Source organism: Melanostigma gelatinosum, assembly GCF_949748355.1.
Source record: "Melanostigma gelatinosum genome assembly, chromosome: 22".
In the NCBI taxonomy this organism is placed as follows: Eukaryota; Metazoa; Chordata; class Actinopteri; order Perciformes; family Zoarcidae; genus Melanostigma; species Melanostigma gelatinosum.
Window position 1 is genome coordinate 17,253,715 of NC_136655.1, and position 16,595 is coordinate 17,270,309.

Below are 16,595 nucleotides of genomic sequence, written 5' to 3' on the forward strand. Positions count from 1 at the left end.
GCACTAGCACTAGCACCAGCATTAGCACTAGCATTAGCACTAGCACTAGCAAGAACATTTACACATCATTCATCAATCATCCAACGTCATAATGTTTCTCTTCATCGCTACGCAGACGACACACAGATAGACCTTCACTCGAGACCTGATGACCCCAGAAGCCTAGCTGCTCAACAACATGTTCTTCAACTCAATAACTCAAAATCAGAAATCATAACATGTCGTCCCTCAAACCCCATCACTCCCATTAAAGGTCCCTTTAATAATATATAGTAACACCGATAGTAGTGTTACTTTTGAGTACTGAAAAGTACATTTTGCAGGTAATACTTTTGTGCTTTACATAAGCATCTTTTAGTGACACATGGTCCAGTCCAGGTTTGATCTGCAGTTTGGTTATAATGTGAGATAGTTGATATTTATATACTGTATAAATATGATGGCCAGTTGAAATCAAAATGTTGCATTTCTGGCTGCAATCTTTGAATGAATGTCACACTGGTATCGACATTAGTATGACTACTGGCACGCTATCCTGCTGTAGATGTCGAGTGTGAACACTCTGCATACTAATGCCACAGAATTCATATTTACTGTGAAACTGGGTCACAGGGAACGTGAAAGACAGACCAGCACAAGGAGTGGCGGTGGTGATGGAGGGAGGATGTGCTCACATGTACAGCGGTGATTAGCTTCCACGGTAACTGTTGGAGCTGAAGGTATCTCCTGCTGATCATTCCTAACTGTGAGTTATCTGACCTCTGAGGAACAGACCCTGAGGCCCACACACACACACACACCTCTGTGTAGTTCCCACGCTTGCTGTAGATGGCCGACAGGAGGCGGTAACATTCGATACAGCTGCCTTCTCTGGATATGATGTCCAGGGTCATCTTCTCCGCCTCTTTGGTACGACCGGCCATGACCAAAACCTGAGCCTGGGACAGAAACAGCGTGTGTGAATGTGTGTGCGTGTGTTTCCACACACACACACACACACACACACACACACACACACACACACACACACACACACACACACACACACACACACACACACACACACACACACACACACACACACACACACACACACACACACACACACACACACACACACACACACACACAATGATTCATTGGGTGTTTGTGTGTTTGAGTGTGTCGGTGTGCGTCTGTTCACCAAAGCCAGCCAGATGTCGGTGCTGTCGGGCTGCAGGGCGGCGGCCTCTCTGTACACCTGCAGGGCCTCCTCGTAGCGCCCCGTGTTGTAATACAGAGCTCCGAGCGGAGTCAGGATCTCCACCTTCCTCGTCACCTGCAGCGCCCTGCAAGAACAGGTCAAAAGTCACCAAGGACGGCTTTTTACACTACTGCGGTGCTTAAACTAAGTGTTTTAGGTTCCAGTTACAGTCATAAACATCAAAATGTGTCACATTTAATCAGTTTACACTTACAAGGTTACATAGTTTCTATTGGTCATTGTACTACAGGGTTGCACAACAACATTTAGATCGTAGTCCCAATTTGCTACATAGGACAGAAAACAAAGGAGATTCTATATGGAGGGTGGAGGATGAATGACGGAGCCTCAGAGCCAGAGGGAAGAAGCTTTGAAGTCTGGTGGTTGGGGAGCTTCTGTCACGTTATCATGGAGCTTATAATCACGGGCTGGACTTCAGACTGCATTTTCCACTAACACCGTTAACGCCAGTTATCCTCACTGTAACGTAAATGAACAATAATACCACACAATGTAAGGCTTCTGGTTGTTTTCATTGAGATATATCTATTAATCGATATCATCGTATATTAATACTTAGAAAACGTGTTGAGATTTGTCCAAGCGCTGCTGTACATTAACGGTCCAATAAAAACACAAACTTGATTTAAAGTCCGAGACCAAAGTTTATCTTCAAAAAGCAAGACGATTTAATGTTTGGAATGCTAGAAACATCAGTGAGACCAATAAATGATCAAAAGGTTCAAACGATTGAAGTACATGGGGACGATATTGTTGATTGTCATTGTGTTCAACCAATCACATCTTTAGTTTGACATGTTGGGCGTATTCTTTGACGTGTCAGAGCTACCGAGGTAGCCTACAAGTACGTCAGCAATAACCGTGCGCCGTGATTGGTCAGTGGGCTAGCGTGACTGTTGTGAAGCAGAAGCAGCTAGCAGATATTAGTGTTAGTAGTGAGAGTTCAAGTTGAAAGATATGTAAGAAGTTATGACATTTTTAACATTTTGCTTGGTGTAGCTTTGTTTTTTTAACACTCAATGGCTGACTGAGGACAAACTGATTTGGGAGTTACTGGCAACGCCTTTCTGGAGACGAACATTTCAGGAAAAACTGGACATCGTAAGAAAGGGTCAGCCAACCCCACAGCTAGCAGCCCTGACCCAGCCAGGAAAAGGATTTGTACCAACGGTATTCCTGCTGACAGCGTCGGGGAAGTGTTGCACATCTTATGGCTAAGAATGCGTTTCATTTGCAACTGAGCGTCTTGGTGTTTGGAGCTACGCTAGGCTAACCTGAGGTGGCTAACCAAGGCAGCAACACGACACCATAGCACGACAGGACACTTACAAGCTACGGTGCTTTTGAAAACTTTAGCTGAGACCCGAGTGGATCTACAACTCAACGAACACGTTCACAGGAGAACCTCTTACTGGAACTGAACCGCACCGATGTTCTGTACAACGGCGTCATTAAACTCTTTGTTAACAAAAAAAGGAGGATGGACTTTGTCCTTAAGTGAACAGCAGCTTTGGTAAGTGAAGTGCTTTTGTGTTTTTACATCTGCAGCAGCGTTACTACTGTGTTCATGTGTCTATGGTGTTGTTTTTATGATCTGGTTAATATTGTTCCCTCTGATGTGGATAATATTTGAATGGTGCTCTTCAGTGTGCGGATGAATATGTGTTAGCGCTGCAGTGTTGCTGGATTGATGTGTTGCTTTGTTGTCATATGAATATCTGTGACTGGTTCTTGTGAGTTTGTTCTTGTCATTGTGTTAATTACATTGATTCTGACGATATGCATTGTCCGTTAATGACGAAGCATCCCGTCATGCGCGGGGTTAGGGTCGACATTTGCTTTTCTTTTCTTTAACAAAGCAGGAATGATGTCTGGACGAATGTGGATTGTGTGGTGACTGTTTGGACTGTAGTCCTGTTTGGATCAGTAGGAACAGCTCAACGCTGCGGGGAGAGTTTGTAGCTTGTGTGCTGCTGTTGTTTTCCTGCTAAGCTAGTTTAGCGTAGCCTCCCAGAACACACGCGCCTCACCAGAGTACGATGCTGCTCTTCTGCAGTAGTCAGACGTTGGGTGGGTTGCCGGGTTGAGCAGTGGCTCCACCGAGAGAACATTATGTTTCCCACAATTTAAGCTTCTGCATTTTCCAAATGCACTAGTATTATTCAAACTTATTGTTCTGTTCGTAAGCCTCGTACTGAGCGGTTTAATATGAATACGTGTATTATTACACCAATAGAAACAAATAAGTGTAGCTGAGGCGTCATAGTGAGGTCATTAGGAGCTGGTTCAGCTGTAGTAGGACAGCACTGAAGGCCCAGCTATAAAACACACGGCCCTCCACTGGAGGGTCGTCACAAACATCACACACATTTTTAAAGAAGGCATGAAAAATCATCTACATCTAAATGGTTCATTTCACATTTCAAAACTTGAAGAAAAAAGATTTTTTTCAGATTGAGAGAGACCAACTTACTAAAGTTCCCCTTAAAGCAACACTCCAACATTTTGGGGAAATACATGTCTTTGCTTTCTTGCCAGGAGGTCGATGGAAAGATCGATATCAATAACCTGTCTGTGTGTTCAGCACAGAGGAAGGCTGAATACTAAAGACTGAATGATGAGCTGCTGCCTTCTCATCGCTGGTCCTTGCCATGCTACACAGCTATAGCATGGCAGCGGATACATGCCTCCCTGAGTCGAAAAAAAAACAAGTATTTTCTCACCTCTTGTACCAAGACTCAGCTTCTGTGTTCTCATTGGATGATCGGAGCAGGCGGCCCAGGTTCACCATGGCAACGTAGTGTGCTGGTTTGAGTCTCACGGCGTGCTGGTAGTGAGCGGCTGCCAGCTCCCCCTCTCCTGAGGACCACGAGAGCAAAGAGTAAGGAAAGGAAGCGGGAGGATGGAGGAAAGGAATAAAGGAATGAACAACGGTGGAAGAGAAATAAGGACGCAATGAAAAAGGAAACCAGAAGAACCAAAGGATGTAAGAGAAGTGAGGCAGGAGCCTGCACAGCTCGTTAACAGTTGGCCCAACCCTCCGGTCAAAGCTGGCACAACAATCTTCCCACAATTAAAATCACCTCTTTAATCTCTGCTGTTGAATCAGCACAATTCAGATGACTCAATGTAAGATCCTTTTCCAATAAACCTCTCAGGATTCTATCATCACAAAACAATATGGATGTTTCTTCATCATGACATAGACTTGGACTGATCCAGATCCCTCTCACTGAGTCACCCCCCAGAACATGGGTCTATTCAGCCCAGACTGACAGTCGGAGGGCTCGGCCTTGCAGTAACACATAGAATGAATTTGTTAAGCCAGTTTCAGTTTCGGGGTGTTTTTCGCTCCCCTTCACATTTGCCTCTCCGTGGCCTTGATGTTTACTGCACAATATAAGTCGTGCTCCTCTATGGAAACACAACAACCGGCTAAAAGTAGAGAGAACTCAAAAATGTCTCTTGTGCAGTATAACAGAGTTACAATGCAGACTCGACTCACAAGTGCATCCATGTGCACTTTCAGTACATGGGGACGATATTGGACGAGATTGTCATAGTATTCAACCAATCAGCTCTTTAGTTTGACATGTTGGGCGTATTCTTTGACGTCCCGGTTGTACCGGTATACCGCTCAGCACTACTTTCAATAACATCATCATCATACAGACTGTTCCCACTGACAGATTAGATCTCAGCAGAACTAGTTTAAAGTTGTATACGGTGCTAAAGACTGCCTGGAAACTTACAATTTCAAGTAAGTTTAGGAAAATGAGCAATTTATTGTTAATGGGTGGAATAAGTAGTCAGGATTATAGCAGGATAAACCACCTGTGATATCGTCAGTAAAAACCAGCACAGCCCTTGAAAAAAAGCCAGTATGAGCTGAAGAGTTTGGCAGTGGTTGAATCCTCTTGTTCAGGTCAACGTATGTATGTCTATGCAGTAGAAGCCCATCGGCCCCGGAGCCAGAGAGCCTCGAGGTTCAACTCACCCGTATCCACCAGAAACACTCCATAGTTATTATGCAGGTCGGAGCTGTCCGGACAGTTCTCTATTCCCTTCAGATACACTTCACTGGCTTCAGCGAAGCGCTTCTGTGGAGATGGCAGGTGAAATGAATTCAGGATTAAATCAGGAACGAACGGGACCAAAGTGTGAGTGTGAGAGAATGTTTCACCTGCTCAGCATAGAGTGATGCTAGACTGGAGTAAGCATCAGCAAAATGTGGACCGAAGTGCATGGAGTCCTTTAGTAGAGTCTCAGCCTCTTTTTCCTTCCCCTGGGACCTAGAACACACCACCACCATCATAGAGAGAGAGAGAGAGAGCGCGAGAGAGCGAGAGAGACAGAGAGAGAGAGCGAGTGAGAGAGACAGAGAGAGAGAGAGCGCGAGAGATAGAGAGTGAGAGACAGAGAGAGAGAGTGAGAGTGAGAGAGACAGAGAGAGCGAGTGAGAGAGACAGAGAGAGTGAGAGAGAGAGCGAGAGAGTGCGAGAGAGAGACAGAGCGATTGAGAGAGAGAGAGAGAGACAGAGAGAGTGAGAGACAGAGACAGAGAAAGAGACAGAGAGTGAGAGAGAGCGAGAGAGAGCGGTTTAAATATATCTTTATCTGTTTGTGTTAAGTTCCATTTACAGAGTTTCACTGTTACTCAAAACAAACCGAATTCTTTCCTGAACAACACGATACGTTATCATTTAAAACGGTTAAACAAATTAGGTCCAGCAAACATAAACGTGTCTTTAATTGTATGTAGGCTGAGATCCGACTCTCACTTCGCGCCATCTTTGCCCAGTTCTTTGTTCACTTTGTGAACTATTTTCTTTAGTCTGAAGCCTTCCTGCTTTGTGAGCCCTCCTCTGTCCTTGCTCCTCATGTGAGATCTGGCAGAGCTGGAGAGCTTCTCCTTGTCAGAGAGGTAGTCCTCCACTCTGACTTTTCTCACGTTCTTACTCCTCCTCAGAAACTCCTTTATCTCCTCCACGCTGTAGCCTCTAGAGCTCTGTAGCAGGTTCTCTGTTACCCGGTGGGTCTGGGGAGCACAATGACGCCAGCACACGGTGGAATGACGGTTTCAATGTTTCTTTATTGTTTTAAACCCTAACGGGCCTGGCCGGGTGCTCTCCTGCCTCGCCTCCGAGCACACGCCGCAGGAGCTTTCCGTCCTGTCCGTTCCTCGCCTCAGTCTGTACTGTGGGATTAAATACAGTCGTGAGTGAGACAATCAGGATCCGTTCCAGCTGCGCCTAATTAAGTCCCTTACCGGCCCCGTTCCCCGAACCACTCCCACACTCCGCCCCCTCCACAGCTGAGCCACCCACGCCCACCACCACAAGCTCCTACAGCTGCCAGCACCGTGTTTAGAGGGCTCACTGTTAACAGCAGAGTTCTCCTCCAGACTGGACTCAGAGTCCTCCCAACCGGACTCAGGGTCCTCTTCCAGCCTGGACTCACACTCTGCTGCGCCTCCACTTTCTGTAGTTGCCACTTTCTTGGCCTGTGAGCTTCCTCTGTCTCCTCTCTGTTTCCTCTTCAGCTGAGGGGCCTTGAGCTGCTCCTCGTCTGCTTCCATGTCCACCTCCCTACCTGCCTCCACCTGTCCTCCAGTACTCTCCCTCACCTGCTGGACCTCACTTGCCCCATCCTTCCTCACCTCTTGTCCCCCACTTGTCCTCTCTTCTCTCACCTCCTGAGCCCCACCCACCTCCTCCCCTCTCGCCTCCTGGGTCACACCCGTCTCCTCCACTCTCACCTCCTGTACCCCACCCTCACCTCCTGTACCCCACCCGTCACCTCCACTCTCACCTCCTGTACCCCACCCGTCTCCTCCACTCTCGCCTCCTGAGCCCCACCCGCCTCCTCCACTCTCACCTTCTGAGCCCCACCCGCCTCCTCCACTCTCACCCCCTAAGCCCCACCCGTCTCCTCCACCCTCGCCTCCTGCGCTCCACTTGTTCCCTCTTGTCACCACCTTCCCATGTTTGGACAGCTCTTTGATAATGGCATCGCTCTTTATGAATGGTGGCACGTTGGACACAGTGACTTTCACCTCCGGTGAGGCGAGAGCATACATGGGCAGGAAGTGTTCACCCACGGAGATCCCGGTCATCAACACCACTTCCGCAGTTTCTAAGCTGTCCAGAAAGACGACCACAGTGAAAACCTGTGAACCCTGCACACCCCACTACACTATCATACCCAACATTAGCCAGTGAAGAAAAATGTCAAATAATCGTAAAATATCGCTCTCAAAACCCCGCTCCTGCAGCTCTGCACACCTCCTTCCACTCAGAGAGAGACAGAGACAGAGACAGAGAGAGCGAGAGAGTGAGACAGAGAGACAGCGAGAGAGAGAGACAGAGAGACAGCGAGAGAGAGAGACAGAGACCGAGAGAGACAGAGAGAGAGAGCGAGAGTGAGACAGAGAGACAGCGAGAGAGAGAGACAGAGAGAGAGAGTGAGAGAGAGAGATAGACAGAGAGAGTGAGAGAGAGCGAGACTGAGAGACAGAGAGCGAGAGAGTGAGACAGAGACAGCGAGAGAGAGACAGAGAGACAGCGAGAGAGAGAGAGACAGAGAGAGACAGAGACATAGAGTGAGACAGAGAGACAGCGAGAGAGAGAGACAGAGAGAGAGAGAGACAGCGAGAGAGATAGACAGAGAGAGAGAGAGAGAGAGAGAGTGAGAGACAGAGAGAGAGAGGTTTAAAACGTATCTTTATTCATTTTTTTAAGTTCCGTTTACAGAGTTTTACTGTTAATCAGACCAAACTTAATTCACGCAAACAAACAACAAAAACCGAAAAAAAACACAAACTCATAGGTTCAGAAACAGAGCATTATCTCTGACTGAACACAGAACGTCGTTCAGAGCCCAAATGTTCACAAAGAGTTCAGTTTTCTTTGTCAGACTGTAGAAACCAAACTCCACCCTGAGCCGAGCAGCCAGCAGCCCGGTCAGCATCAAGCTCACGTCCTCTGACCCTACACCCCTCACCCGGTTTTTCCTTGTTTTCCAAATTGCTCGTTTGGCCAGTCCTGAAAGGAAATTCATTAGTGTGTGGACAGATTTCTTTTTAGCAGAGTAGTTTGGACCATAGATAAAAAGACAGAAAGAAAAGTGTTCTCCTAAGCCCTGAAACCACGCCTTCAGGCAGCTGAAGAGTCTCACCAGCCTGGAACACTCAACGAACAGATGGTGGATAATTTCTGTCTGCGAGCAAAAAGGACAGTTGTCCCCTGAGCCAGGGTCGAGGTGCACCAGATACCTGTTTGTAGCTATGGCCCCATGTACAATCCTCCACTGGAGGTCTCCTGTCCGTTTGTCTACAGGGGGTTTGTACAGGGACCGCCAACAGCCCCTTGGGGAGGATCCCCTGCCAAAAAACTCGGTCCACCTCGACACCCTCACTCCTGCCAGAGAGCGCAAGTTAGAGACTTTCACACTGACCTGATATGCTGCTTTCCTCCCCAGAGTCTCAAAGTCCCCCAACTGGGGTGTCTTTAGAGACAGCAGGATGTCCTCCTCATCCTCCCACTGTCCCACAGCAGGACAGACAGCCAGGGGTGGGAAGACATACTCACATTCATTGTCCCATTGGTCAGATATTTCACGGTCTCCAACAAACGCTCTGAGGACTTCTGGCAGGGACGCACAGACCTCCTCCACCAGCCCGAGCAGCAACCTGCTGGACCGGATGTTGATCAGCTCCGCAAGTTGAGGGATGGAGGTCTTCATCAGATGACCCAGCTTCACACAGCCGGCCTCTCTCAGTCTGGATCTCAGGCTGACGGACGTCAGGACCTGGGATGTGATATAGCTGCTTCCAAACAGCGGCTCCTCAAAGAGCCACATTCCTGGTGTCTACACAGCTCTCCGATGGACTGTAAAAACCTGCCACGCCTGTAGGACGGATTGATAGAACGGTGTCAGACCAGTTAGATCCACTGACTGGGGCTGGAGCAGGAACAGGTGTTTGTCGTAACCTAAGTGTCCGGCCCTCCTCAGTAGCACACAGGCAGTAGTCCATGGCAGGCCGAAACTGTACAGCAGTCTCTGAGCCGTCTGCAGTCTGAAGGATGTGATTCGCGATGGGATGTCCACCAGGCCCTGCCCTCCCTCCTGGACCGGCAGGTACAGCACCGCAGATCTCAGCCAGTGAAGCCCTGACCAGAAGAAGTCCACAACTGCCCTCTGGATGTCTTCAATCAGGCCCTGTGGTGGAGGCAGGACTACCAGCCTGTGCCAAAGGGTCGAGGCAACCAAGTTATTGACAATTAGGACCCTCCCCCTGTAAGAGAGCTGAGGTAGCAGCCATTTCCATTTAGACAATCTGGTACACACTCTCTCCATAGCACCCTCCCAGTTCTGTTTTTGAAACTCTTCTGTTCCAAAAAAAACACCGAAAACCTTCAAACCCTGCCTTCCCCATCTGATGCTTCCTGGTAGCTTTGGTATTTCTTTGTCTGCCCACTGCCCAACCTGCAAAGCTTCACGTTTTCCCCAGTTTACCTTCGCTGAAGATGCCCCCTCAAACAAAGCTAAACTGTCACCTAGGACCTGGATATCCCTCTGGTCTTTGACGAACACATAAACATCATCAGCATATGCAGACACCACCAGCGAGGGCCGCTGAGGCAGCCCAGGTAACATTAGTCCTGATAGATGGGATCTCAACCTATTCAGAAGAGGCTCAATGGCAATGGAATATAGCTGTTGTAAGAAATTTGAGTAAAAAACTGTAGTTAGTAGATATAATAAAAGTGTTTAATAATTCATAATTAATAATTCATAGTTAGTCATAATCATAAGGGTTTTGAGAATGCATAATTAAGATAAACATAAACATGCAGAAGCATGAAACTTCTGCCAAGTTGCAGAAGTATAACTTTCATTTTGAAGGATTATTATAGAAGGGTTTAAAACGTAACTGACAGTCATTGAATGTGATAATAAACTCAGAGCCAGACAAGTGAATACGCTCCTGGAAGTTAGCCAATAGGAATCGGGATAAACGGAGGAGGAGGTGTTTTCGAACAGATGTGGGAGGTTTAATTTAAAGCCTTTTTCCTCTCTCGTGCCATGGCTCTCGGAGGACGGACGTGTTTTTCACCTGAGAAGCTGAGTTGAGGTTTTTTGCAAATGGGGTTTTATTGTTTTAATATTTCGTAGGAGTATATACTCCAATGTGTAACTGTAAATGTACTTACATCAGTGGAATTAAATTCCTTATAATTGTAAACCAGTTTTGGTAGCGTTATTATTGCAGCGTGTGTGTCGACGGCACAAAGCCGGCCACATGTGCTCCGGCCTTCTCTTGTTGTGAGGTAAATTTCTACCATAACAAATTTGGCAAACACACGAAGGGACAGTCTTACCGGCCTCGCTGTGTGTGCTGAAGGCAGCGTTGGTCAAGCAGACATCCTGGGCCCATAATATCGGTAGGCAGAGCCGTTTCATGAAATCTGTGAGGTAGTTTTTAGGACGTTAGAGGTATTTCTGCTTGGCTAAGTGTGCTAACGGCTAACGCTGCGTTGCCGGTGGGGACGTTCCATGGAGAGGGCCACGTTCCACTGAGGTAAGCTACGATTTACTGTCTGAAGTATGATGAACTAAGGGATTAGTCCAAGGTATAAGGATCCTAAGAATCAATTAAAGGCAGACAGCGCTGTAATTAAATCATCACATTGGTATCAAGCAGCTGTTAGCTAAAGCGGACTAAGGTTGCACATACTGAGAGACCTCTGGCTCGGTGGGTGCAATTTTGGGTTTGTGCTGACAACTAGTTCAAATAGCAGGTATGTAGCTTGGCGGACTGAAATATTGTGGCATTCCGGCCTTGGCGTGCAACCCTTGGCGGGTCTCGTTCATGACTTTTCAGGTCTTGACGCATACGCTGCTTAGAGAAGCTAGGCTAGCGGGAGTTAGCTTCTGAGGCTGCGGTCCTGGAAGTCACTCTTGCGTGCTTTGGCCGTGTATAAATAGTGGATCGTGTGATGGATTCAGAAGACGTAGAATAATGGGCTTTTGGGGGTGCTAGGCGGACTGGGTGAGTGGTTGTGGCGTTGGCAGTGCAAAACTCGCGTTTCATATACGTAACAGTGAACTCAGGTCTGGAGGAGCTATTAGCCTGTTAACCGGAGGATTTAAGGTTTAATAAAACCGGACAATAAGTCCAATAATACGTGTGACTAGTCTGTGTTTTAGCAGCGTGGAAATACGTTTAAAATGATGAATAACATTGCATGATCTGTAGCCGCGCTGTCAGGAGCTAACGCTAGCTACGTGTAGCTCCGGTGTTGCGGTACTCTGTATGTAAAATAAGTGCTTATAAAATAAAATAACCAGTAGAGTGTGAGAGGAGACAGAGGGCGTACCAGTGGAATTAAAGTGTGGGATTTTGGTGATACTTGTGTGTGCGTATGCTTTATTAGAAGCTCCGTTTTTTGTCGTTAGCATAGCGGTTAGCATATCCGTTACCACAGCCAGTTTCAGGACAACTTCCGGTTCGGTTTCAGGGTAACTTCCGGTTCGGCGAAGTGTTTAGAATCTGAATTTTTCAGAGATTCATTGTCTAAGAGCTGTGAGCTTATATCCTGACCTTAGTTTTAATTAAGCATTATAACTTTAGTCGTTGACTTTGGTTTTAATTCAGCATTTTAACAAAGATTAATGGTTTCAGTTGTGCTCCAATTCTTGAACTTAATTGTGATTCATTATTGTGCAGACCAGAGTGTAAGTGCAGTTCAACAGTTTGACTTGCATTGGTATTTCTGATTGAATATCTTTGAACACAGTTATTGATTTTAAAGTTGAATTTAATATTTAATTGATTAATTATTCATTGTTTTTTAATTTCATTTTACTTCCAATTTTAAACCTTTCGAATTCTGATTTGGAACTGGATTGTGATTGTGATTCTGATTTAGATGTTGAGTTTGATTTCGGAATTCTAGCTTCAATTTTGGATTCGAGATTCCTTCACATATCCAGTATTGACTAATTTTGGTACATTTACTATTTTACATCGTTCCTAAGAATCAATTTTGACACGGACGGCGCAAACATATTTGAGAGATCGTTGACCTCTCTTACACTACAGACGTATGCTAACATTTACTGCTGAACTTTTGGCAGTTTTGTGTTTGTTTTAGTCAAGGTGCGTGGTTGAGTGGGTCCAGATCTGGGAAGTGAAGCAGTGGATCCCAGTTTTGGAGTCAACGGCCACACGCCATACAGCACAGAGGGTGAGTTGACTTTGATTCATGTGATGACAAGCGTGCACATTTAATACACACATTTGAATACTCCTAGGCTGCATAATGTTCACATTAAAGAAGCAGAGGAAGGAAGTAGGAGAACTGGTAAGAAAACTAAGAGGTGGAGTAAGGGAAGTAGGAGAACTGGTGGGAAGACTAAAATGTGAAGTAAGAGAAGTAGAATGCATCAGAAAAGATTTGCAACAGCAGATAGAGGAAAGACGAGCAGAAAGTAAAGAAGACGAGGATATAAAGAGAATGCAGCGGCGACTGCTGAAACTGCAAGTAGCAGAGGTCGACAGAGAATTAAATAGAAAAGTTCAGGCCAAGAAACAGATGATAGCAGCAGAAGCCCAGCAGCAACAAAATCCAGCAGTACCAGCCCCCACGGTGGTGTACAATCAGCCCCCACCACGATGCAGAAGTGGTGCATCCAACAGAGGGAGAGGTAACGATAAAGGGGGGCATGGGGGTCTTGTAAGTAAAGGAGAATGCTACGTATGCGGGAGAGAAGGTCATTGGGTGAGAGATTGCCCTCATAAAAGAGCAGGAGGACCGATCAGTGCAGCACCACAACATGCTCCGTTCCCACCACAACATCAGCAGTACCTACGACCAGGTCCATCTGGACCTCCTCCCATGAGACATCAACAGATGCCCATGCTGTCACCAGGACCATGGGGAGGTTCAGTGTATAGCCAAGATACATAGATGGTTGCCATGTGATCCCTTACAGCAGAGATATCGAGGTGAAGGGGGGATATGGTAAGGTGTCAAACATTTATGGTAAGGTGTCAAACATTTTTTGTAGATCCACATTTAGAATAGTTTTCAGTAAAGGTGCTACTCACAATTTTTGAGATTTAATAACGTCATGATAAACCACAACTAGACTTGCTAACTCTAGAAATTGAGAAATATACGGGAGCTCTAACTAACATGAGCCGAGTGTTGTTTTCTCAGGTGACAAACGCAGAAGCAGCAGCTGACGAAAGGAAGCAGGCTGACATGTCACCAGGCAGTCTGGTGTGGATAAGAGTCCACGAGCGCAGGTGGAGTGAACCAAGGTGGACAGGTCCATGGGAGGTAGTATTGGCAACCTCACATGCAGAAAAGGTAAAATGGGAGCGACTTGGCACCACCTCACTCACTGTGCAGCAGCGAAGGTAACGAGTAAGACACTCGCAGAGACAGGATTGAACATCAAACAGGAAAATTTGAAGCCAAAGACACCTCAAAAGAGGGGTTAGACAGTACTGAAGATGACGTTTTCCCCACAGTTTAAGCGAGGGCGTCCAGTAGGAGACTCTAGGTTCAGTGGGTTATGGAAGTCTGTAATTATTTTATTCCTGAGTTCAGTAGTTTACCTCTTAGTATGTGGAATTAACCACAGACAGGAACCAGATCACATGCATGACTACATCAGGATTCGACATTTAGCCTCAGTAGCTAATCAAACCGATCTTAGACCACGTAGAGAGGCTTCTCTGACGACACTCACCTATGAAAATGTAACTCTCACTCTTATGTTCAAAGAAGGTACAGCATCAACGGTCCAGTTCGACTTCTGTGAAGTAGTTTCCTGTCCCAAGTATGAACACACCTACGGGTGGATGTCCAAAACCTTGTGCATCATAACTGACCAGTGTGGGCCTGCCACACATAAGTATGGGAAGCTGTTATCATATTATGCCTGTGATGTGTACAAAGGGGGTGGGTAGATGTAATCCTTTAAGAGTCAGTAGTACAGATTGTATTGTGTGTTCAGGACCTAGCAACCCCTAGCAACACCAGTTCCTTCAAGATTCAGACTCATAAGTCCTGAATTTAGTTGTATTTTAACTCTGTTTACTGATGACACTTTGCCCCTCCATCACACTTGTCAGAGGCTACACTGGGATTACCCACCTGTATAATATAATACCCCACCTCTGTTCAAGGTTACAGAGGGTCCATTTGATTGTATAGTCTCAGATACAGCTAAGGGGCCCAATGTAGGTAGTATTATTGCAAATTATTGCAAATTGTAGCAACAGTCACAATGCTAGCAACTATCTATATAACAGCGTGTTAAGACAGACAGCACCTAGAGCTGATTTATGATGGTGGTGTGGAGGAAGAACCATATATCCAATCCTGCCTAAAGATTGGACAGGTAGATGTGTGTTGGTGCAACTTATATTGTCATTCTATATCTTGCCTGTCATTGATGCAACTTATAGAGAACTCATCTCTCCACGCCCACATGCTAACAGAAGATCCAAAAGAGATGCCGGTGGCCCGAAGGGAGCCTTTGATGACCAAGTGTACATAAGATGTCATAAGACTGCCAAGGGGGGTGTCTAATGACTTTCAAGCCAGAAATCAAATAGCAGCAGATTTAGAATCTGTTTTCTCTCAGAGGGTGATGATTAATAAAAATGTCGATTGGATCAACTACATTTACTATAACCAACAGCGTTTTGTAAACTTCACCAGTGACGCCATATCAGGACTGCATGCACAGCTGGCGAAGACTAGTTTAATGACCTTGCAGAACAGAATGGCATTAGATATAACTTAGCAGAGAAAAGTGGCGTGTGCCAGATGTTTGGGTCTGCGTGCTGTACTTTCATTCCAAATAACACAGCTCCTGATGGATCGGTGACCAGGGCTCTGGAGGGACTGACAGCACTCAGCCAAGAGCTAGCAGACAACTCTGGTGTCACGAATCCGTTCACCGACTGGTTGGGAAGTATGTTTGGCCAGTGGAAACATACATTTTTGGCAATCGTAATTATTCTGTGTGCTGTCGTCATAGACCGCCGAGTTGTCTGTGGATGGGGGTTCCCTTGCATCCGTGGACCTCTACAGGGGTTTATTGCTTCACCGATGAGCCAGACACCAGTCCAGGGCAACCAGTTATGTGACGAGGATGAGGACGAATTGGAGCTTCTGATGGCCACAGTCTAGATGAGGCCACCAGCGGTGCCATAGCAGAACTTCACAAGCGGTTCCTGACCATCCTCTCGGAGATCCTGAAGGACCTGATAAAGGCCCAGATGGACTTCTAAAACATCCAGTGAGATGTTGGAAGTTTGGGAAATAGATGGATTGTTTTGGATGAGTATCTCGAGATTTTATTTTTTGTTTAATTGGGTTATAAGGGGATTTTAGGGTGTAAAGATTAAGAAATGTAATTTTGTCGTGTAAAAGAACAGTCAAGGCTTCTCAGTATGTGTTCTCTAGCCTACAGGCTGTATCCTGATCCTGCCAGCCCCAAGACATGGAAGGCAGTGATTTTCAACGCACTCTATCTTGAAACGAACTGAACAGAAATACTTGAAATGATATCTGTATGCATGAATTGTTTGCCTCTGCTTAGATAGATAGGGAGCCTCTCCCTGGATTGAGTAGGGGTGAGGTCTCCAGGGACATTTGAATAACTAACTACATTTGAATAACTAACTACATTTGAATAACTAACTACATTTGAGTAGCTAACTCACAGTGAACTGTGAGTTAGGGGGAATTGTAAGAAATTTGAGTAAAAAACTGTAGTTAGTAGATATAATAAAAGTGTTTAATAATTCATAATTAATAATTCATAGTTAGTCATAATCATAAGGGTTTTGAGAATGCATAATTAAGATAAACATAAACATAAACATGCAGAAGCATGAAACTTCTGCCAAGTTGCAGAAGTATAACTTTCATTTTGAAGGATTATTATAGAAGGGTTTAAAACGTAATTGACAGTCATTGAATGTGATAATAAACTCAGAGCCAGACAAGTGAATACGCTCCTGGAAGTTAGCCAATAGGAATCGGGATAAACGGAGGAGGAGGTGTTTTCGAACAGATGTGGGAGGTTTAATTTAAAGCCTTTTTCCTCTCTCGTGCCATGGCTCTCGGAGGACGGACGTGTTTTTCACCTGAGAAGCTGAGTTGAGGTTTTTTGCAAATTGGGTTTTATTGTTTTAATATTTCGTAGGAGTATATACTCCAATGTGTAACTGTAAATGTACTTACATCAGTGGAATTAAATTCCTTATAATTGTAAACCAGTTTTGGTAGCGTTATTATTG

General features: G+C 45.7%; 1 protein-coding gene across 1 annotated transcript in view; it reads right to left on the reverse strand.

The window, feature by feature from the left end:
- Nucleotides 1-16,595, reverse strand: part of tmtc1 (transmembrane O-mannosyltransferase targeting cadherins 1) — a gene marked incomplete at its 5' end in the record, with an annotated part of 78,688 nt that overhangs the window by 6,538 nt on the left and 55,555 nt on the right. The window contains 5 exons of the mRNA XM_079294758.1: nt 801-938; nt 1,184-1,328; nt 3,988-4,123; nt 5,262-5,364; nt 5,448-5,556. Coding sequence (XP_079150884.1) covers nt 801-938; nt 1,184-1,328; nt 3,988-4,123; nt 5,262-5,364; nt 5,448-5,556 — 631 coding nt within the window. The remainder of the gene's footprint in view (nt 1-800; nt 939-1,183; nt 1,329-3,987; nt 4,124-5,261; nt 5,365-5,447; nt 5,557-16,595) is intronic.